At 58.4% G+C, this 22,631-nt stretch overlaps 1 protein-coding gene across 3 annotated transcripts in view; it reads left to right on the top strand.

The window, feature by feature from the left end:
- The first annotated feature begins 264 nt into the window (after positions 1-264).
- Positions 265-22,631, top strand: part of WDR1 (WD repeat domain 1) — a 41,880-nt gene continuing 19,513 nt past the window's right edge. For 2 of the 3 annotated variants that reach the window (XM_059887560.1, XM_059887561.1), the window contains exons 1-5: positions 265-500; positions 996-1,117; positions 12,508-12,598; positions 17,831-17,978; positions 19,207-19,387. In XM_059887560.1, coding sequence (XP_059743543.1) covers positions 485-500; positions 996-1,117; positions 12,508-12,598; positions 17,831-17,978; positions 19,207-19,387 — 558 coding nt within the window. In that variant the 5' untranslated portion in view covers positions 265-484. 3 annotated transcript variants of the gene reach the window in all.

Genomic DNA, 22,631 nt, shown 5'->3' with positions numbered 1-22,631 from the left:
TCCCGCCGGCTCCCAGGCACATTCTGACGAGCCGCGCTCGCCACGCCGCCTTTTCATGCGGTCGCGGTTCTACGTCACTTCCGGAGGCGGGGCTCATTGGGCGGGGCCGTGCAGGGAGCGGGGAGGGGCCCGAACCAGGAGGGGGAGGGGCGCGGCGGCGGCCAGGTCCGCGCAGGCTCGCCTGAGCCGCAGCCGCCGAGCCGAGCGCTTGACTATATATGGTCAAAGCTGGGGGGCGAGCCGCGCACGCGGGGCCGCGCTTCCGGGTTCGGCGCGTCCGCAGCGGCTGCGCGCAGGGCAGGGCGCGAGCCGGCCTCTGAGACCCGGCCTCGGACCGCCCCCTCCGCCCCTCTCCGCGCCCTGCACGCCCGGCGCCGCCTTTCGGCCCCTGTCCCCGGGCTCGGCCTCGGCCAGGTCTGATTCGCGGCGCGCGCGGCCCCTGCAGGCTCTCTGGCGAGCGCGGCGCGGTAACAAGTGGGCAAGGATGCCGTACGAGATCAGTAAGTGCCGCGGCCCGGTGCGCCCCCCGCCCCAGGGGTGGGCGCCCGCCCTGCCTGTCTGCCTGGCCCCGTCGGCCATCGGCCGGGTGCGGGCGGTCCGGCGAGGTCCGCGGGGCGCAGGGGAGGGGTGCGGGAGCCGGCTGGTGAGCGCCCCGCCGCCCTCCCGGGGGCGCCGGGCTGGCCGGCGAGGGAAGGCGAGGAGAGCGCCCCAAAGTTGGCGATGCGGTCGGGGCCCCGCAGAAGCCTCCGCATCTCCCTGCAGGGCCTGGTTAAGGGAGCGCGCGGACCAGGAAGTCGCACCCGTCCCCTGCGCTCCTTCAAAGTGGCGGCCGCCCCTCCGGGTTGGAGGCAACAGGTGACCGGCAGAGACCGGTCCAGGGCCGCACCCCCCCCCCCCGCCTTCTCCTTTTTTTCTCTCCCCTTTTCCCTCTCCTCCGCCCTCAGCCCGGCGCGGGGCTGGCCCTCAGGTGCCTGGCTGCGTTTGTGTCTCTGCAGAGAAGGTGTTCGCCAGCCTCCCCCAGGTGGAGAGGGGTGTCTCCAAGATTGTCGGCGGCGACCCCAAGGGCAACAGTTTTCTTTACACCAACGGCAAGTGCGTCATCCTGAGGAACATAGACGTGAGTACCTCGCCCCCCGCTCCCCCGGCCGCCGCCCGGGCGCCGGTTCTTTCCCTGACCACCCGCCCAGCTTTGGGGTGAATCCTTCCCCTTGCACCCTCTCCCCTCCTGCCCAGCGGCCTGGGGCGAGGACGCCACGCCCCCCTCAGCCTCGGGGACCACACCTCAGAAACCCAGGGAGACAGTTACAGATTGATCCAGACCCAATTCTCTTTCTCCGTGGGGGAAGCCGAGGCTCAGATTTAGTTCCCTTCAAGTGAAGGGCTTCTGGGTTTGAGAGATTGGCCCTTGACCCTTGGGGTGCTTGGTGACTCGGCCTCTCTGAGCCCCGGTTGACTCATCTGTAAAATGGAAATGACTTGGGGCTCCCCGGCTTGCCCTGCTGGCCTGGGCCCCCCTGAGGGAGACCCTGCATGCCGAGCGGACACCCATACTCATGGCACACCCAGGGTGCCCCAGTGTGGCAGGAGCGGGCTCACACCCAGGTCTCTACCCTTCCGGCCTGGTCTTCCCTTTCGCGGGGTCTGAGCCCCACTGCAAAATAAGGAACCAGTTTATCCCCATGAATCATGCACAGGCCTCCTGTACCCAGGCTGAGAAGGCTTCTAGAGCCCATTCCTTGGGAAATCCTCGAAAAATTCCGTTACTTCTCTGTAATTATCGAAATGACCCGGTGTACTTGTCAGGCTCCCCACTGCTGAGATTACACACTGAAATCTTTTCTGCCTGCCTGGACTGAGTAGGGGGTGGGGGGTGGAAGCCAGAGGTATCTACATGACCATTCCCTAGTGTCTGGGGGTGGGGAGGGTTCTCCTGAGCTTTCTGGGTGGGGCTTGTACACAGTCTGTAGGTGGATGGCTTTGATTGGCAATGCCCCCTCAAGGGGTGTCAGCTTTAATTCAGGGTATGTGGGTGGTTACCCCTGGGGCACTGGAACTGTCCCTTTGGAGACAGCCTTGCTTCTGAACCTCAGAGCTGGCTGAAGCAGTGCAGGAGCTCTGTGGTCTTGGTTTCCTTGGTCTGTTTGAGTTCTGAGATGCTGCTGGCTCTGCCTCCGCACCCCTCTCCCCGCCCCCCCCACCCCCAAAACAGTCTGCTGGGAGACAGAGCTCCATTTGGCAGTTTCTGCCCTGCCCAGGATGGCTTGGCCCCTCACTTGAAGGGGTGGGTGGGTGTGAATGTGCTTTGAAGGTGCGAACAGCTCCTCTGCTAGACACAGATTCCTCGAAAGCTGATCCCAACTCACTCAGAACTGGGGAAAACATGGCCAAGAACTTAGATCATAAAGATCCGGAGGTCTCCAGAGAGCTTCTGAGATATTGAGAAAAGAAAAGTTTAGATGACTTGAGCAGCAATGGTCCGCTCAAGTAGATAGATATTGATAGGTCCTGAGTAGATAGATACTGTAGTTTGTCAAATAAAATGAGTAAAGGCATTCTCAGGGATACAGGGCAGCAGAATGAATGCTTGGGTTTGCCCCTGACAAGGCACGCACACGTCCCTGCAGGCTATACTCACTTCCAGATGGCAGCCTGCCCATGAAGACCTACTGTGTGTCTGGTGCCATGAAAGGTTCTTAACCTGCAGCTTCTCCTTTAAACCGCATCTTCCCCACCTCCCTGCTCCACCCGCCCAGGGGACCCACTGCTCAGAACTGGGGTCCAGCTCAGCGAGATGAAGGCAGCCAGTAAATGGAGCCACTTCCAATGGAGACGCTGTTTACAGTCACGGACAAGCACCCCCTTGCAGGGGCATTCCCTAACTTATGGAACCTATTCTGTTTTCTGCTTGCTTATTCTTCTGAGCTTTTTTTTTTTTTAAATAATATTTATTTATTTTTGGCTGCGACAGGTCTTAGTTGCAGCACACGGGTTTCTCTAGTTGAGGCACCTGGCTTAGTCGTTGCACCATGAGGGCTTAGTTGCCCCGTGGCTGGTGGGAATCCCAGCTCCCCAACCAGGGATCAAACCCGCATCCCCCACATTGCAAGATGGATTCCCAATCACTAGACCACCAGGGAAGTCCCTCTTCTGAGCTTTTCGTCCTTAGCCGTACCGCCTCGAGTTTACCATTCTCTTTGGAGGGCGCGTCTGCTTACCTGTCCCATGTTTGTGAGTGTCTTCAGGGCCAGGACAGCACCGGGGTGCCGATGTGTTCTTCCCACCCTGTTCGGGAAGCCCCATCAGGCATTTAGGCTTTTGTTTAATGGGAGCAGACCATTGCTGCTCAAGTCAAGGTGGGAACAATTTTTGTTAGGGCGGAGTATTCCTGGGGAAAAAAAAGACACTACTCATGAATATTGAAATAGAGAGTGTTTTCTGGTTGGAATACAGGCTCAGAGTCCAGAAGAGACACGAAAGGGAGGAGGGGACCAGATCGGGAACGTCCAACAGAACATCTGATGGGCGGCTTATACTGAACACGCCCGCCCATAGTTGGGTTTCCCACACATTCATCCCCAGAATGGTGACCGCCACTCCGCCAGCGGTTCTGGCCCCAGCCTTGGACTTCCCCTTTCCACACCATATTTAGTTCTCTAGTGAGTCCTATTGCCTCTGCATTCAAAGACTTCCGAATCTGACGGATTTTTCACTGCTTCCACCCTCATCGTGCTATCTCGCCTGGACTGCAGAAACCAAAGGCCAAACTGGCCTTTCTCCCTGGCCCTCCTCCAGCCCGCCCTCAGCACTGCTGCTGGACCGGTTATTAAAACATGGGGTCGAGCTGTTCTTTGCTCTCCCATCCGAGACCAATGGTGCCCTGTCGTCCAGCCTTGCATCCCTGACCTCTCCTTACTGCCACCTTCCCCCCGCTGGGGCTCCAGGCCCCCAGATTCCACACCCCTCCCTGGAGCTTGCTTCGTGTGGGTCTCCAGACTTGGGCCTTGCTGTGTCCCTTGTCTGCGCATTCTTGCCTCAAATAGCAGCATGACTCGCTGCCCATTTGCTGTGGCAGCTTGGCCTCCTAAGTGGCCCTCCCATCCTGGCCTTCCGGGAGCCAGACAGCGAGTAGCCACTCCCACCTGCCGTGTCCCGGCCTAGCACAGTGCCTGGCACGTAGTCCGGTGCTCAGTAAGTCTCTTCTTGATTGAAAGGCGGGCTGTGTGGCGGAGATGCAGCCACAGAGGTTTTACTGTATGGAAGTAAGAAAGGCTCCCCTGGTGGCTCAGACGGAAAAGAATCTGCCTGCCGTGCAGGAGATGCAGGTTGGATCCCTGGGTAGGGAAGATCCCCTGGAAAAGGAAATGGCAACCCACTTCGGTATTCTTGCCAGGAGAACTCCATGGACAAAGAAGCCCTGAGAGCTACAGAGTTGGACACGACTGAGTGGCAGATACCACCTTTATTCCCGCCAAGCAGGCGTCAGGCCCTTGCTAGCCTTCCACTTGGAGCCACAGCTGTCACGCACTTTGCTGCCTTCAAAGTTGCTTTGTGAACCCAGCATCACGGCGCTTCTCAAGCTGGTGGCAGAGAGCGTTTCTCATCTGTTTTTCTCTCAACACATTTGATTGCCACACCTAGGAGAGGAGAGGAAATTCTCTGCAGGGTTAAAAGCAGGCAGTGAGATGGCCATCCAGAAAGGAAGATTCCAGAAGGAGGGAGCCTAATAAACTCGTACTTCGAGGCCCTGTTGCCCCCCGCCTGCAGTGTAGTTAAAAGGTTCCCCGCCCGCCGGCCCCCCCCCCCCCAGCCCCCGCCCAGTGGCTGTGAAGGAGCCTCATCACCTTCTAAACCGCCTGGGATCACTTCCCTGTAAACTGGCTCTGGCAAGTGAGTGCCCGCTGCCAGTAGTAGCCAGCAGGGCTGCTACACAGGCAGGTTTGGGGCCTGCTTTTAAAGCTCTGCAGCCCCTACATTCCAGAGCTAGAATGTACTATATGTGTGTGTAGTAGTTGCTCAGTCGCGTCTGACTCTGCGACCCCATGGACTGTGGCCCGCCAGGCTCCTCTGTCTATGAAGATTCTCCAGGCAAGGATACTGGAGCGGGTTGCCATTTCCTTCTCCAGGGGATCTTCCCACTGTATATATACACACATGCACATATGTGGGGGAAAATGATTTATATGAAGTTAAATTCCAGGGGGTGTAGTGTTTGGAGCAGTCTGGTGTTTCTGTGCTTCCAAGCACGGGCTCTGTGGGCTCCTTGTCAGCAGGGCAGGGCCCAGCTGGCGTGTGTGCCACGTGCTTAGTTGTGTCCAACTCTGTTGTGACCCATGGAGTGGGTTCCATGCCCTCTGCCAGGGGATCTTCCCAACCCAGGGATCGAACCCGCATCTGCATGCCTCCTGCATCGACAGGTGGGTTCTTTACCACTTGGGCCACCTGGAAAGCCCTGGAGGCCAGCTTAGGGGATGTTGAACTTGAGCGCTGAGTTTCCCACGGGGTGACCTGCCGGTCAGCGTGCAGATGGACCACCTAGGGCGTCCCCTTCAGGTGGGGGTGGGGTGTGTACACGAAGGGACAGATGGCCAGAGGAGGACCGACCTCGTCCCTTCTGTCCCATGACGCATGCCTCGAGTCCCTGCCCCCTGCCCAGGACGACTGCATGTTCTATGGGCAGCGCAGAGACGGTGCCCCTGCCTGTGTGGAGCTCACTGCCTCGGGTGGGACTGAAACGGGCCGCCTGATGACAAAAGGAGGTGGCGTGTTTGATTGCCACCTGGACAGAAGGCCAGCAGGCAGCACAGACATGGGGTCAGGCCAGGAGAGCGCTGGGGTCCTGTGGTCTGGCCTTTTAATGAGCAAGGATGCTGGGCTCAGAGAAGGCTCCAGAGCTGTTGGGGAGCCCAAAGGGTGGGGACGTGTTCCACTGGCTTCTGGGCTAATGATCTTCAGGTGCCTGGGCTCTGATGTCAGTGTCCACCCATTGCCAGTCGTCTTGACTATATGAACCTCCCACACCCTGAGTGGCAGCTGGCTCAGGGGGTCACTTCCACTTCTCTCCCACCCTCCTTGCCCCCTCCACTTCCTGTGCTTGAGCCTGACTTGATCCTGTTATAGGTGTATATAAGCACCTGCTGTGTAGCGGAGCCCAGGCCTGGCTCTGGACACTCCCCTGCAAAGGCCTGTCCTCACAGAGCTCAGTCTCCAGGGAAACCGACACTCAGGACTGATGCCGAGAGGAAGAAACATGCCAGGAGGTGTCATCCCAGGGGACCTTGAGCAGCTGGGGCCCTGGGAAGGGACCATCAGGTGGAGCGGGGTTGGCGAGAGAGTCCTGCACAGGTTGTGGACGCTTGTGGCAGGAGCCCTGGGGTGGGGGGAGTTACAGGCAGGCAGGAGAGGGTGCTGGGAGTCAGGCCGCCCCACCGCAGCCTGGCCCTGCCCCGAGGCCACCAGAACCACGAAAAGGTTCAACAGATGAACCATGTAGTCAAGTCAGTGGAGAGACTGTTCTGCAGCTAAGGTATGAAGCAGGTGTGTGCATGCTCGGTGCGTCCCACTCTTTGTGACCCCACTGACTGTAGCCCCCTAGGCTCCCCTGTGCGTGGAATTTTCCAGGCAAGAATACTGGAGCAGGTTGCCATTCTGCTTTCTCGTGGGATCTTCCCCACCCAAGGATTGAACCCACGTCTCCCACGTCTCCTGCATTGGCAGGCAGATTCTTTACCACTTCACCACCTGGGAAATCCACGTGAGGCAGGAGGGAGGCCAATTAGGAAGCTGCTCGAAGATGAAGGCATCGTCAGCTGCTGCATCCAGTCCTCAGCCCTGACGTTTCCCACACACGTTCCCTCTCTTGCCAAGCCTGGCCCGTAGCCATGGTGCCCAAGGTTAAATCAGTGGCTCTCAGTTGAGAGGCAGTTTTGTCCCCACCCCACACTGTTGAGGGGTATTTGGCAATATCTGAAGACATTTTTGTGCTACTGGTATCTAGTGGGCAGAGGCCAGGGGTTGCCAAACATCCCACAATGCACAGGACTGTCTTGCAACAAAGAGTTCCCCAGCCCAAAATGTCAGCAGGGGCGAGCAAAGAACCCCAGTAGGTAACATTCTAACTCACCAGGTTAGCGCTTTAAAGAAGCATGTCCTCAGCGTTTTGGGAACAAGAGGAAAGGGCCAGCTGTGTCACAGAGCCTCAGGGAAGGTTTCTGGAGCAAGGGCACTTTTGAGTTGGGTTTTGGAGGGTGGGTAAGAGTTTTCCAGGAAGGGGGATTGAGACAGCAGAGATGAGGGGAGTCTGGACAGGGAGTGCAGGCGCATGGAGGTTGGAAGAAGCTGAGCTCGTGTCCTTGGCACTGTTGCGGACTCACTGGGGCCTTTGGGTGTCTGTCTTACCCTTTGTTGTCGTGTGCTTGCTCAGTTGTGTCTGACTCTGCGACCCCATGGACTGTAGCCCACCAGGCTCCTCTCCCCATGGGATTCTCCAGGCAAGAATACTGCAGTGGGTTGCCATTCCCTTCTCCAGGGGATCTTCCCGACCCTGGGACCAAACCCGCGTCTCCTGCATTGGCAGGCGGGTTCTTTACCATCTGAGCCACCATTTCTTGCCCTTGGCAGGGAGGCAAAGAAACGGTTGCAGCAGAGCGGCAGCCCTGTCCCTGGTTACACTGTGGGGGCTGACCCTGGCCCCCAAAGCCTGCCCTCCTGACTCCTCCTAAGGCCCTGGGCAGGCAGAGGGAAAGGGGGACAGGAAGGGAGGGGGTGTCATGCTGGGCCCAGCAGGGAATGGTATGCCCACTCTCACGTGGGCACCCCCGCCCCTGGGGCCCCTGTTCTAGGGCTTGGTTTGCTTCAGGGTGGGGGCTGGGCAGGAGCCAGAAGGAAGATTGTGGGCGTGGCCACTCCTGCCCGCCTCCATTCGGGCTCTACACTTTCTGGCGGGTAGCTGGGTAGCTGTCACCACCGCTACAAACCTCTGTTCCCTGAGTTAGGAGTCAGGCTGACAGTGACTCCAGACGTAGGTAATGGAGTAGAACCAAGGGGAGCAAGGCCGCTCGGCTGAGTTCAGGTCCCAGTCCCCCCACTTACTTGGGCACATCCCTCCAAGTCTCTCTGCCCCACTTCTTTGCCTGTAAAATGAGTCCTAAGGTTACCCATAGGTACTGTGAGGTTTCAAAGAGAATCAACTGAAGGGTCACCCCGGCTGTCTGAGAGTAGTCATCAGCATACGATGGTTGTGTTTTCAAAAATGGCTGCTGGGGACTGGCATGCCCCAGTCTTTTCGGCGGGTCGGGGGGCGGTGGTCAGAAGTTGCAGTGGTGAATCAGACCTGGCCTCTGCCCTCTGGGGGGGTCCACTTGGTGAGCTTTGCAGGTGTAAGAATGACATGTGTCCAAGGTAGCAAATAATAAGGGCGGGAGGATAGGGAAGGTAGTGTATAGGCTTTCTGGGCTGGGAGAGATCATTTCTACCTTGGAGCATCAGGGAAGGCTTCCTGGAGGAGGCTGGGAGCCTTTGCCCGAGCATTAGAAGGTAATTCGGAGAAGGTCATCTAGGAAGTAGGGAAGGTATTCCAGCCTGCAGCACTGGAGGAGGGCGAGGGCAGAATGGGAAATGGACTTTGGACTGTGGCTTAGGGCTGCTTCCTCTGGGTGAGAGAAGGAGGCTTCAAGGTCAAGCAGGGCAGGCTGGCTGAACCCTGGACTGAGCCTTTGGGTTCAGTTCTTCAGGTCTGGAAGCAGAGAGGTTTGTGGAGCTGCTTGGCGGTCATTGAGTTGGGTGCCCCGTGAGCAGAGGGCCCCGCAGGTCACATTCGCCATGCAGGTCGGGTTTCTAGGGCCTGCTTTTAGGAACTGGGTGTGTCTAGAAAGCCAGCGCTCTGGAAACTTAATCCTCCCAAAGGTCACTTTGCCTGGAGTTTGGAGGAGGCCGCCACGGGCCATCAGCAGCTCCAGAGGAGCAGGGCTGTGTCCCACGGCTTCACTGATGTGGCGACACGTCCATAGGATTCCAGGCGCGCCGTGGCAAAACTGCATGCCCTGTGGCTGGGGCCACCCCTTAACCTTACCTGTGAAGTGCCGCGGTGACCTCTGGCCTCAGAGGACACAGGAATGTGAAGGCTCCTTTGGGGGCGGGGGGTGCTTTAGGGATTCTCCCTTCCATGTGTGGAAAGGTATGGGGGGAGAATGCTTCATTTGCTGGGCTGGGGCGGGGCCTCCACGCACAGGTGGGAGGTGGGAACGGTCCAGGGGCCTCTGAATGTGTGATCAGAGTCCGGACACAGAGCCTGGTGGGTTGGTGAAAGGCAGAGGGGTCAGTTCAGATGTTGTCATGGTATTGTCCTGGTCCCAGGAGGGGCAGGAAAAACTGGAATCTGGCCAGGGTGGGAAGATGAGTTGGATGGACTTGGGACAAGCCTAGGATCACAGGGCAGGGCAGGGTTGAACAGCAGGTCAGGGCCAGGGCTGGGACAGGCCTGGGGTCAGAGGTGGAAGGGTGCGAAGGGATGCACCAAAGATGGAGGGTTGGGGGCAGGGCTGGGATGCACCTGGGGACCCAGCGAGACGACAGGAGGTTTTCGCAGGCTCAGCCCACATCCGCTAGGCACCCACGGGCCTCAAATGCCGAGGCTTCCTTCTGGTTTCTGCCTGAAGCCCCTGTCCCCTGATGGGGCGGTGGGGGGAGGAGGGCAGGAAGGAAGTCCCAGGGGAGGGGCGCCCCAGCCCCACAGGGCTGGGTTTGCCATGAGCCTGGCCTCTGGGGCCAGGGAGGCGTCCCCTTTGGCCGGGGAGCTGAGGGCGGGGTTCTGCTGCTGACTCGGAGTGTTCTGTTTGTTGTGTTCAGCCTGGAGAGCTCGCCCCCAGTTGTGTTGGGAATGTGGACGGGGGCGCCGGGAGAGCTCGCCCCAGCCGCTTTAGGGGAAGTATCTGTAGGGGCAGGACTGCCTCCCAGGGCCGCTGTTTAACTCACCTTCCACTTCTCCACACGCCACCCCCTCCCCGCTCCCCTTTAAGGGCAAGGCCAGGCTGGGCATCACTGTGGGCATGAGTCCCCCTGGGGGGGTGGTCTCCCACCTGTTGTGCCCACATGCAGGGCTGAGAGCCCTCGGTCAGCCTCGGAACACGGGCCTTGAAGCTACCCGGCCACAGACCGCTTTCGCCAGCTTCTCTATGAGGGAAGTTGTCCTCATTAGAACGTTCCAGTCCAGAGGGCTAACCTGGGCAGGAACAGGTTGGGTTCTGACTGACGTTTACTGGATCCTACACATCATCGTTTTATTGCAGGGTAATCTAAGGACAATAAAATCCTTCCATTTCAAAAGCACAACTAGAGTTTTGACAAATTAAATATCATCCCATCACCCCCGCCACCAGCTGTCCAGTCACCCCCCTGGGCCTCTCCATGGGCCTCTCCACCCTGCCCCCCACCCCCCAGCCCCTGGAAGCTCCATCAGCGACTGGCTTTCTGTGGCCTGTGGGCTGGCCTTTCCTGGACTTTGATCAGAACAGACTCCTGCTGCTCGTTCTCCTTTGCGTCGGCTTTGTCACTCAGCGTGAGGCTTTCGAGGCTCCTCCCGTGGTTGAGGGGCCTCCGCAGTTTGTAGCCTTTTGTTGCCGGGTAGTGGTCCCTTGGGCGGACAGCCCTTTGCTTCTCCAGGCACCTGGGGGTGGACTTTCGGGTTGGTTGGTTCCCACTTAGGGGCTGTCGTGAACTTTCATGTGTATCTTTTTGTGAGCACGCACTTTTCTTTCTCTTGGGGTTTTTGCATAAATGTTGTGTTTAACTTTATAAATAACCAGCTCAACTCTTCCAGCTGTATTATTTTACATTCTCCCCAGCAGTATATAAACATTCCAGACTGTACCCCACCCATCCTTGCCAACATTTGGTCACTTCAGTCTTAATTCTCTTGACTCTCCTGGGTATAGGGTGGTTTCTCACTATAGTTCTGATTTGCGTTTCCCAAAAGGCTAAGGGCATCGAGCACCTTTGCACGGGTTAATTTGCCATTCAGAATATCTTCAGATGGTTGAAGTCTCTCTGATTTCACTTTTTGCATATGTTTATTCTGCATCAGATTAACGTATGAACCACATATGTTAAGTACCTACTCTATCATGTGACACCAAGTCCTAGGGGTAAAGGACTGTGTAAACTTTTACCCCCCACCAAAAAAAAATAATTGAGCATCTGTCGTTTGCTAACGGCTGTGATGGCTAAAGGAGATAAATGCACATGGAGCAGCTCAAAGAGGAGTTGGAGGAGAGGGATAAGGGGGCCAGGGACCGTGGTGTGTGTCGGGTTAAATGATTCGCAGGCATAGGAGAGAGAGGGGCTGTCACAGCAGGCTTCACGCAGATGGCTCTTCAGGCCTGATAAGTGGGTGTTAGCAGGCAGGGAGAGGTGTTGCTGGCGAGGGCACAGCATTTACGGAGACCAGGGGGCTTGTAGGAATGGTAGGAGGGAGGTTGCCGGAGCTGGGACTTAGCAGGACGCTTCTCCGGACTGTCGGGTGAGAGGGCGGGCGATCCTGTGGCTAGGAAGCTGAGAAGAGTCCGGGCCTCTGGCCTTGTTGAAGGGCGTTAAGGAGATGGGGAGGGGGAGACTATGAGGTGGTTAGAAGAGGTGGGAGCGGTTGGGGGGCAGGTCAGATGCGCCCGCAGCAGCCTCCCTGGGACCCGATGTGTTCACAGCCTGTAGCTGCTCCTTTCACAAGGCACTTGGCTCTGCAGTGCGTGTCGGCGGGTGTCGGGGATTAGATGCCTGGCTCTCTCTGCCCTCCTGGGAGGACGCTGGGCTCTGATGACAGAGCATCTGAGCTCAGGGCCTTAGGTTTGCTGAGGCCCCTGGGCCGTGTGTGTCCGGGAGTGCCCTGATTGACTTTGATAAATTGTACGTTTAAGCCTGATGATTGAGTCCGGAGAGCTGCTCCTGGTCTCCGACGCTGGCCCAGTTCTCACTGCAGAGTCCAGCCAGCCTTGGATTTGAGCCACGAAAGGGAGTTTCCCAAATCGAGGGATTTGACCAAGGAGGGGCCCCCCAGCTGCCTGCCCACTTCTGTGTTCCTGCTCCTCCAGGCCAGAGGCTCCGGTTTGGGTCAGACCCCACCTGGCAGCCTGGGGAGAGCTGGTTCGGAACAGGGGAGACCCGCTCTGGGGAGCTAGACTCAGGGAAGGCGGCAGCCCCTTACAAGTGGGAGAAAGAGTCGTAGATTTTTTTTTCCTAAGGAAACTTTTATGTCCCATGTGTATTTCGAAAATACGTACTTGTTCGGCAAGTACCGAAAGAAAGCAAATCACCTCGCATCTCATAAGAGTTAAATTGCCTAGAATTCTTGTCACCCAGGCAGGTAAGTGTACTTCTGGGATTTTCCTTACGGAGGTTTTGACGTCTGTATTTGTGTATGTCTGTGGGTCATTTTCCCACCCAACTCCGTTAATCCAGAGAGTGGAAAGCAAGTTTGCCCACTTCTGGGTTGCCTGTGTTCATTCTGGTCTCCTCCCGCAGAATCCGGCCATTGCGGACATCTACACGGAGCACGCCCACCAGGTGGTGGTGGCCAAGTACGCACCCAGCGGCTTCTACATCGCCTCCGGAGGTACCTGTCCATCCGCACACGCGGCTTCTGGCTGCATGCGGTGTGGCCCACCCCGCCCCGAGTCCTGGGTCCCTGGCTTGGGCAGGTTGGGGAGGTGGGTGAGGGAGGAAGGTCCAGGAGGATGGAGATGGTAGGTGGGCTGACATGGGAAGTGTAAGCCGCCGAGAACTCCCTTTCCAGAAGTGTAGCTGGCAGTGTTCCAGCTGGTTCCAGCTCGGAGGTCAGCGGGATGCTCACGAGCCATTAGGGCAGCTGTGTTGTGATGTATCAAAGCCCATTGAGAGTGTGTGTGTGTGTGAGTGAGTGTGTGTGACTGTGTGTGTGTTTCTGTGTGTGTGTGTGTGTGTTTCTGACTTGTAGCTTTGCCTCGTGTGTGTGTGTGTTTCTGTGTGTGTGTGTGTTTCTGTGTTGGTGAGTGTGTGTGTGTTTGCGTGTGTGTGTTTCTGACTTGTAGCTTTGCCTCGTGTGTGTGTGTGTTTCTGTGTTTGTGAGTGTGTGTGTTTCTGTGTGTGTGTGTTTGTGAGTGTGTGTGTGTGTGTGTGTGTTTCTGACTTGTAGCTTTGCCTCGTGTGTGTGTGTGTTTCTGTGTGTGTGTGTGTGTGTGTGTGTGTTTCTGACTTGTAGCTTTGCCTCGTGTGTGTGTGTTTGTGTGTGTGTTTCTGTGTGTGTGTGTGTTTCTGACTTGTAGCTTTGCCTCGTGTGTGTGTGTGTTTCTGTGTGTGTGTGTGTGTGTGTTTCTGACTTGTAGCTTTGCCTCGTGTGTGTGTGTTTGTGTGTGTGTTTCTGTAGTGTGTGTGTGTGTGTTTCTGACTTGTAGCTTTGCCTCGTGTGTGTGTGTTTGTGTGTGTGTTTCTGTGTTTGTGTGTGTGTTTCTGTGTGTGTGTGTGTGTTTGACTTGTAGCTTTGCCTCGTGTGTTTGTGTTTGTGTGTGTTTGTGTGTGTGTGTTTCTGTGTTTGTGTGTGTGTTTCTGTGTGTGTGTGTGTTTCTGACTTGTAGCTTTGCCTCGTGTGTGTGTGTGTTTCTGTGTGTGTGTGTGTGTTTCTGTGTGTGAGTGTGTGTTTCTGTGTGTGTGTGTGTGTGTGTTTCTGCGTGTGAGTGCGTGTTTCTGTGTGTGTGTGTTTCTGTGTTTGTGAGTGTGTGTGTGTTCCTGACTTGTAGCTTTGCCTCACGTAGCCTTTCTCTGCTGCCCTTTCCCTGTACCGAGCACAACTCTGGCCTCAGGCAGGCACTCGTTCTGTTTGGCGGTTGAGGTCTTGGCTCCCTCCAGCTGGACTTCTCTGTGGCTCGGTGGGAGGCTGGGCGAGAGGAGGGACATGAGATGCCCGTGGTGAAGGAGGCTCTGTTCACCCCGACGCTGTCTGGTCTACAGCTGAGAAGGAGGGCATACAAGGTAGACTGGCTGCCCCCGCGTCTCCCATCCATTCATCGGTTTGTACACTCAGCAGGTGTTGACGGGCAGCCTTGCCTGCGTCCAGCCGGGTCTCAGGCCCCAGGAAGGGTGATGAGCTGATGTGGGCCTTGTCAGATCCCCCCCGGAGAGGGATGGAAATGAGCAAATTGCTGAACAGATGAATGGCCAGCGGAGAAGGGCAGGGATCGTACATACCGGTGTACGGTGTACATACCGGTTGCCCCTTCATAGCTGTGTTGTCGTTGTCTAGTCGCTCTGTCATGTCTATCTCTGCAGCCCCATGGACTGTAGCCCGCCAGGCTTCTCTGTCCATGGGATTTGGATTTCCCAGGCAAGAGTACTGGAGTGGGTTGGCATTTCCTTCTCCAGGGGATCTTCCCAACCCAGGGAACGAACCCGAGTCTCCTTTACCACTGAGCCGCCAGGGAAGTCCTCCTACCTATGCAAGCCTTCCTTAAAATAACTCACCTTCCTGGGCCTTAATTTAAGTGCCTTGTCTGTAAACCGGAGCTTTTGTTCCTGCCAGGTTGGTTTGGGGAGGACCCCGGGCAGCAGTGCGTGTGCGATGCCCGGGGTGCCCTGGTAGGCACCATAGGGGACCGGGTGTCTGTCCCTGAAACTCCGGGGTGAGAGGCGTGCTCGCTGACGGCTGATGCCAGCTGTCCAGGGTTGTGTGTGTGGGACTCAGCCAGGAGCTGGCACGAAGTGGGCCCTTAATGATTTTTATGTTTAGACCTACTCTTGATTCCATCTGTAAAACTTGCTCTAATTTATACCCTATGATTTACTCTAGCCCTGTGATTCCCAACCCCCCCAGCCCCGCTGGCCCTGCTTTGCTTGCCAGCACAATGCCTCTTCATTTAAAGCCCGGGATTTGGCCCTGGTGCCTATTAAAATGTGTCTTCTCGGGAGAGGAGTATGGTTGGCGCAGCTCAGCGGCCTGGTGCTGGGAGCCGCGGCCCAGCTGCTGAATCACTCACGAGCCAGGCCTGCCCTGCGGTCCCCGGGCAGGTCACTGAACCAGCAGGAAGCACGGTCCTCGCCTGCTGGTGCAGAGACCGTTGCAAAGGACAGTCCGCAGAAGTACAGGCTCCATCTCACGTTTTCCCTCCCTTGCTGGCTCCCGGGTTTGATGGGGAAGTGAGCGGGGTGGGGCTGTGAGCCCGCAGGCTGTGGGCGGTGTGTTTTATGTTTCTAGCAAGCTGGTCCTTTGAATGGAGCAAAGACCAGGAAACATTTACTGCACGGAGATTAGAGCTCTGGGCTAAAGATAGTGTTGTGTGTAGAGTATGGAGCTGGAGAGGTGCCGTGCTCTCTGGCTAAAGTGGGTTACCCAGCACCTGGTATGTCCAGGGTGGGGTTGGGGGTCCCAGGACCTCGGGAATCCTGCGGTCACTCCCAGACAGGGCTCCAGCCTCAGATCTGTGAGTCTGTAGATCCCCGTAAGTTTGGCTGGTCCACATTCAGGTAAAGGATCGAACTTTCCGGAAGGCCTGGGTGAGGAGCCCAGGCCCCCAGCCCCTAAACCAGACAGCAGTGTATGCCTTTGGGGACCCTCTCTCCTGGCTGGTGGTCCTCAGGGTAGAGCCATTCCAGGGCCTGATTTACCTTTCTAGGGGATCTTCCCAGGCTGCTGGGGCTGCATAGGGGTCTCCACCCCTGACACTGCAGTGATGCTGGTGTGAGCCCCACACCAAAGTTGGGGGCACAGGCTCACCATGAACAGATCCTGTTTCTTTTTTGGAAGCAGCTTATTGTCTGGGGAGAGACCCTCTCCGGATGGTGGAAGGAGGCCTTGTGGAGGAAGGGAGCCCTTCCCCCTGGCCCTGTCTGCCCCGTGCACTGTGGCCTCTGCTCTGTGGCCCTGTGAGTGCAGCACGTGGACGAGTGTGTGTGTGTGCAAGCAGGTGCCTAGTCTGTGCTGTACCCCGTGGCCTAGTGCAGGGGCCTGGTCCCCAGGGGTACCCGGTTAGGGCTGCCCTCAGCCGATGGGGCCACGCCTGTTCTCTAACCCCTCCATCTGTTTCCAGCACAAGCGCTCCTGAAAAGAATTAAATGTACCAGCAGGGCCCATCAGAGGAGGCTGATGGTCCAGGTCGGGGTCGGGGGGCAGGTGGTGGAGAAGAACTGTGATGCCAGGCCTGTTAAGGGGAGAGTGAGCTGAGGGCAGGGCAGGCAGACCCCCTCTGAGCCTGGGGAGGGGGAGAGCGGTTCTGCTGTCTTGGGGGCCGGGGGTGGGGCTGTTTCTGCCATGTGCTGCAGACGCTGCTGTGTTCTCCATGACTCCGTGTAGCGCCCTGGGCTGGCCTGAGCGCGGGGACTACACGGCCTGGTGCGTGTGTGAATGTGAGCACACGTACACGTGAGCACGGGCGTTGGTGCATGGGTCCTTCCTGCACACGCAGTACACCTTTCCCTTCTCCGGCCTCTGCCCCTTTCTTGCCTTTTCCTGCTGGCCCGTTCGTTCAGCCAAGGGGCCTAACTCACTCGAGTCAGCTTCTGAGCTCGCCTCGGGCAGCGTGCCAGGCCGTCCGGCTGGACCAGTCCAGAGACCAGGGTCCCCTCATCCGTGCCATTCACAGGGAGGCCTGTGTCCCCTCCCAGCTGTCCCACGGCCAGACAGGAGCCCCGGGTGTGCGCCCTCAGAGGCGGGGTCCCCAGTGGCCTCTGCAGAGCCTTAGGCAATCCGCTGACCCACTAAAGACTAACTCGTCTAGACTGCAGCGGACTGGGGGCTGGTCTGAGACTTGCACGTGTCGACTCGCTTTGTTGGCACAACAGCCCTCTGGTGGCTGGTTGTCCCCCCTCGGGTGTAGTCGTAGGGGGCGTTTTAGACCCACAGAGCCACAAGGGGCAGGGCTCGCGTCTGCAGCAGACACTTAGCCTCGAGTGGACCCAAACAGGAGACAGGAGCTGTTCCCCTGGGCCTCACATTCAGTGAAGCAGCCAGGGGTCCTGGAAGCAGGGTGAACAGAGCTGCTGGGCGGAGGGGACTTCCCTTGCCACCCCACCCCCACCCCTGACCCACGTGGGGCTGAGCTCCTAGCCTTGAGAGTTCCTGTAAAACACTCCACCTTTCCTGCTCCTTTGGGAAGGGGTGTGTCAGGGTTGGTGCTGGGAGCTGGGTGTCAGGGTGGTGACGGGCAGGGAGGGGGTGATGCTTTATCACTGATCAGCCACAAGTGCTGCCGTGAGAAACCAGCTTGGCGTCAGGTTCTGCCTGGAGTGTCATCCCTCCCAGCGCCGACCTGTGTGTCTCCCAGGAGGCTCTCAGCCACCGGTGCTGGCGGGGTGCCTGGCTCTACGAGCAGGCCTGCAGGGCACAGGGGCACCTCTCGTTTCCACTGTTCAGTGCAGCACCCACACCCGAGAGACAGTGTCACTAGGATTTTCCTGTTTTGCAAATGAGGATCCTTAGCTCCTAAATGTTAAAGGTAGTTGCCCCAAGCCTGTGTGCCAGTTAGACCCCCTTCAAGGAAAGGAATACAGTCATAAATCAGACTGCTTCCGGGGTTCAGGGGGTGCCACCGTGCGTCCCTGGGCTTCCTGACAGCCTATGCAGGGCCCATGATCCCCGGGGAAACACGGAGATCCTGTGCTGGTCCTCACAGGCAGCGGGTTCTGAGTGATGGCGTCTGAGTGCTGCTTACCTGATGGATGCCCATGCCTCCTTCCAGCCCCGCCCGCGCCTCCTTCCAGCCCCGCCCAGGCCAGCCCACCAGCCTGGGGACGGTGGGCAGCATCACATGGCATGCCCAGAGCCCACTCGGCCCTTGGCCCCGAGGTGAGCGTGGCCCTCACCACCCTGTTGTGCCCGCAGACGTGTCTGGGAAGCTGAGGATCTGGGACACCACGCAGAAGGAGCACCTGCTGAAGTATGAGTACCAGCCCTTCGCTGGGAAGATCAAGGACATTGCTTGGACGGAAGACAGTAAGAGGATCGCCGTGGTCGGGGAAGGAAGGGAGAAGTGAGTCTGGCCTCTGCCCCGTCCCCCTCTCCCCGTCTGTGTCCCTTGCTTGGCTTTCTCTCCTGGGCACCCCGGTGGGAGGGCTGCGGTGACATCCATACGGCTCGGACTGGGGGTGGCGGGGTGTGTGATGAGTCCTGTGGGTGCCGGGCCTTTGATGCAGGGCTGGCTTTAGCAGTGCACGTCCAAAAACCACGTGTCACCACAGGGAGCACCCCCCACCCCCACCCCTGGGTTTGTCTCTGGGCCCAGGCACCTCCTTTGACCCGGCATCCTCGGCCCTTCGCCTCCTGAAACCCGTGCTATCCTGCACACGTTCTAGATACAGGGAGACAGAGCAGGTCAAACCATGGGGCTCCTTAGAGTGTTTACTGGGGTTCCTCCCTGAAGCTTCCCCACCGCCACACCTGCCGAGGGGGGAGGCTGGATGTGATCGCCAGGTGGGCACACCCCACATGGCTTTCCTAGGGAGGAGGGACACTGGGCAGGTGGCCCTGGGCGGCTGCTTGCCCTCACAGGGCCGCTGACCAGCAGGGTCAGGACCTTGCTCTAGGTGTCTGGCTCCAGGCGCAGGCAGGGTTCTGTCCTCAGCCCCGCTGCTGCTGTCCAGCACTTTGAACTTGTCTCCATTTCCCTTACTCAGGCTTTCTTTTAACGGGTATCTTGATAGGTATTCATCCTTCCATTATCTCTTACGTCATCCCTGTTCTTAATTCCTTCTTCACTGAGTCATAGCTCGCAGTACAAACAGCACATTTTCATAGACTGCCGACTGCCCGCTGACTGCATGGCGGCGTCTCATTTCGAGCAGGGGCTGGGGCCTGGTATGTTTCCTGGTTCCCACCACCAACCACCACCCCCCATCACTTCCCCCACCCCCTCATTAAAACGGCCGTGAGACTGGTGAACCAGGCCTGAGCCATTGGCCTGGCTGGTGCTTCTGAGGCGTCTTCACGTGGGGGGCTCCTTGAGTCTGTGCTGTAAGACACGGTCACCTGGTCCCTTCCCGAGGGCCCTCGGGGCCGCTCCCACTAGCTCTCCCGCATTTCAGATGAAGCCAGGGTGCTGGTGTGTTGGTTCTTTCGGGGAGTACGTGTGATGCGTGATCATGAGCGGGGCTGCCCCCCCGCCGGCATCCCTACCCCTGGTCGCTAGCGACACAGCTGCCCGTCCCAGTGACCTGGCAAGGCCTGACCTTTCTCTCCTGTGGCTCCTCTCGTTGGTGAAGGTTCGGAGCTGTCTTCCTGTGGGACAGCGGCTCCTCCGTGGGTGAGATCACGGGCCACAACAAAGTCATCAACAGCGTGGACATCAAGCAGAGCCGGCCGTACCGCCTGGTGACTGGCAGTGATGACAACTGTGCTGCATTCTTTGAGGGGCCACCGTTCAAGTTCAAGTTCACGATCAGCGTAAGTGAGCGTCTTTGGAGGGTAGTTTTAGGGGGAGCTTTGTGGCTTAGGCGTGAAGCCAGCGGAATCTAGACCTGTTAGATGCTGGTGGCAGAAGGTCATGCGTGCACAGAGTTCATGCCAGGTTCGCTGGGTCATGGTTCCAGCACTCGGGGGTGGGCGGGGAGCAGGTGTACCCTGGGACTGTGTGTGTACTGGGCGGGGGGCACATCTCTGACCAGGCGAGTATCCTGGCCCGAAGAGGCCCTGTTAGGGGAGCCCAGGCCCGAGGCAGCCTGCCCTCTGGTTGTGCCAGTGTGAGGCCCACTGAGCCACCAGTGTGGCATAGGACGTGAGCTCCAGGGATGTCTGGGTCTGTTCCCTCCGGCGCCTCCTGGGAGATGGATGAGGGCAGGGTCACACCGGTAAGGTGGCACGTGGTGAGCAGAGTTGGGTGCTCTGCCTGTAGGGCGTGCTCTAAACGCTGAGTGGAACCACACAGCCTTCTGTAGGAACGACTGCAGGGCCTCGGTCCCCGAGGCTTTGCACGTGGGCCTGACCCTCCCTCAGCCTCACTTCATCCATCTGCAAGGTGGGCGTGGGACACGGGCGTGAGAGCATTTTAGCCATGGGGTTGGGCTGCGCGCAGTGCCCTCCCCAGGCCCAGAGCGGCCCCAAGGCTCGTTTCCCACCCCAGGGGTCTGAGTATAGAAGGAAGGGCACCTGGCTGCGGACAGCCCACCGGTGAGTCTCACGGACCACCCACGGGCAGTCGTGGTTCCAGACCTGCTCTCCCAGCGACTCGTGTGAAAACACTGCAAGGCCGCCAGCCCTGGTGTAGAGGTGGACATGACCTCGCTGAGCTGCAGAGTGGAGGACACTCAGCCCTTTACTGCTGGCTGTGTTCCCTGGAGGCGGCCGAGCTGGGCTTGGCCAAGGTCCAGGGACGTGTCCAGAATATTAGTGGCTCGCTGAGGAGTCTGTAAACTCTGATGATGACGCGGTGAGTCATGAAGAGCGGGCAGGGCGTGGCCCGACGGTGGTGAGGGTTCTTGGTGGGCCCCTGGGGCGTCCCGGGGACAGGATCCAGGCCGTGGGCAGCATTTCTGGACATGGGTCTCGGCCCGGCTGCAGAGGGGCTTCTCCAGGTTCCCTGTTGGTGGTGAAGCGGGGTCAGTTTTATCCCAGGGCCCCTGAGGAGGGTCTCTGGCTGGCTGCCTGGGAGGCACAGTGGGCACGGCTCCTCTGCCCTTCGGGGTGGGCAACCTGGAGTCCCTCCCAACACCCCCAGCACCTCCCAGAGGCTGGCCCCCGGGGCTGCTGGTCGTGGTGGGGTGGTGTTCAAGGTCATGTTTCCTGAGCAGGATAAGGTGCTCTGGAGCACGGATGAGTCATGCTGAGTCAAGTAGCCAGGCTTCCTGCACGGTGCCCAGCGGAGGAAGGAGGGGAGGTTTCCGTGGCAACCAGAGGCTTTCCCAGCTCATCCCTGTGGAGCTAGCCCGCCCAGCTCCCCACGCCCCGCACACTCGTTGTGTTTGTTTTTACTTGGCTGAGCTGTGGGTGGACAGGGCTTCTTTCCAACCACCCCCACCGCGCCCCCCGCAACCCACCCAAGGATTTAGTTGCTCTTTGCAGACGTGGGTTAGACCCAGCAGCTCAGTGGCGGCGGGGGGTAAGTGGACCCAGGATTCTTTCCAGACTTGACCCGAGCCTGTGCTCCTCACCCCTGCCAGTCTTCCTTCTGTAGTATGTATGTGTCCGTTCCACCGTACATGTGCCTGATGAAATGATCGCTCACCTGGGGACCTGGCTGAAGGTTCTTCCCCTTTCCATGCTCCTTTCTCATCTGGGAGTACCACCCTCGCCCCGTGGCCCCGGCCAACATCTGTCTCCAGGGTGGGCACACAGCTTGTCCCCAGGTCTTCTGTGTAAGGACCTAGCAGGGATCAGAAGGGGCTGCGGACCAAGGATGGGGTCCTGGGTGGCAGCCCAGCACCGCAGCTGGCCAGCTCTACAGCCGGCGGGCTGGCCCTGCCCCTGAGCACCCCCTGGTAACAGGGTGAGGAAAGCCCTCGTTCATGTTCCCCAGGGCTGGGGCGAAAGGAGAGGCGCTGGTGGACACGTGAGTGTCCATGAGCAGCTAGCTGTTGGGCTTCTGCTGGAGAAGATTCTGAGAGGCTCAGTTGGCCTTGAACAGAAAGGATAGGAGGACGCTCGGGGTCCCTCATGCCCTCCTAAAATGCCTCCTAAGGGGCTGACAGCAAGGTCAGCTTGTGACTCCTCCGTGTGTACCTGGCCTCGACCCTCATGGCCCCAGAGTAAATCTGTAACGTGAGGGCTGCCCATTGGTCCACGTTCCAGCTCCTGCCATCTTCCTCTTGGCCATGTTTAGGGCTGTGGGGTAAGGGGTGGGTGTGAGGAGCCCAGAGGGGTCAAGTTCAAGTTGCTGCCTCAAAAAGGAGTAACTGGTGTTCAGATCAACTCCCAGGAGGCTTGGACCCGGGTGGAAGGAAAGCAGTGTTACAGAACACGTTGGGTGGCCACGCGTCACCTTGCCGGCCTGAGCACAGGGGTCCTGTTGTTTTTCCTTCTTGTTCAGAGTTTGTTTAAACCACCTCCTCCTGTTGGCAGAGCAAGAGTGGAGACAAAGCTGAGTCATGCCCAACTGTAGCCAGACGGTCCAGGTTCCCGCCCGGCCTGCCATCCTTGTTTGTCTGAACCTGAAATGGGCTGAGAGGCTGCAGGGCACCAGGTGGAGGTGCTGCAATTCCAATTCCCCCTGAAATTGACCCCAGCCCACCTGGGGAAGTGACATCAGAGTCCAGGGGACCGGCTGTGGGACAGAGGCCGTGGGCAGCAGTGTCCTGTGCCCAGGGCTTTAGATTCCCCTTTGAGGCCCTCCAGGTGGCCTGAAAAGAGGACAGGTGGCCCTTGCCCATCCCTGCCTCTCCTATGGGGTCTTCTTCCTGCTGAGGGCATCCCTGGGCTAGGTGCATCTGGATGTGGGGTCACAGGCCCACTAAGCATCTCTAGCTCACCTGTGTGTCTGCACCTGGCCACCTGTGGCCTTGGTGAGTTTCCATGCTTCTCCAGCCTCTACTTCCTCCTCCGTCGGGTGGGCAGGTGGGCACTCCTGGAGCAGACACCTCTGTGACTGTGTCCATGGTCCATTCCATAGTATGTGTGCCTGATGAAATGATGGCTCAGAGCAGGAAGCGTTGGGGGCCTTCTTTGCCCCAGGCCCGCTTGTCATCACACAGACTGT

Source organism: Bos taurus, chromosome 6 (assembly GCF_002263795.3).
Source record: "Bos taurus isolate L1 Dominette 01449 registration number 42190680 breed Hereford chromosome 6, ARS-UCD2.0, whole genome shotgun sequence".
Lineage (NCBI taxonomy): Eukaryota > Metazoa > Chordata > Mammalia > Artiodactyla > Bovidae > Bos > Bos taurus.
The sequence above is the reverse complement of the archived record's forward strand: the minus strand, read 5'-3'. Positions and strand labels throughout refer to the sequence as shown.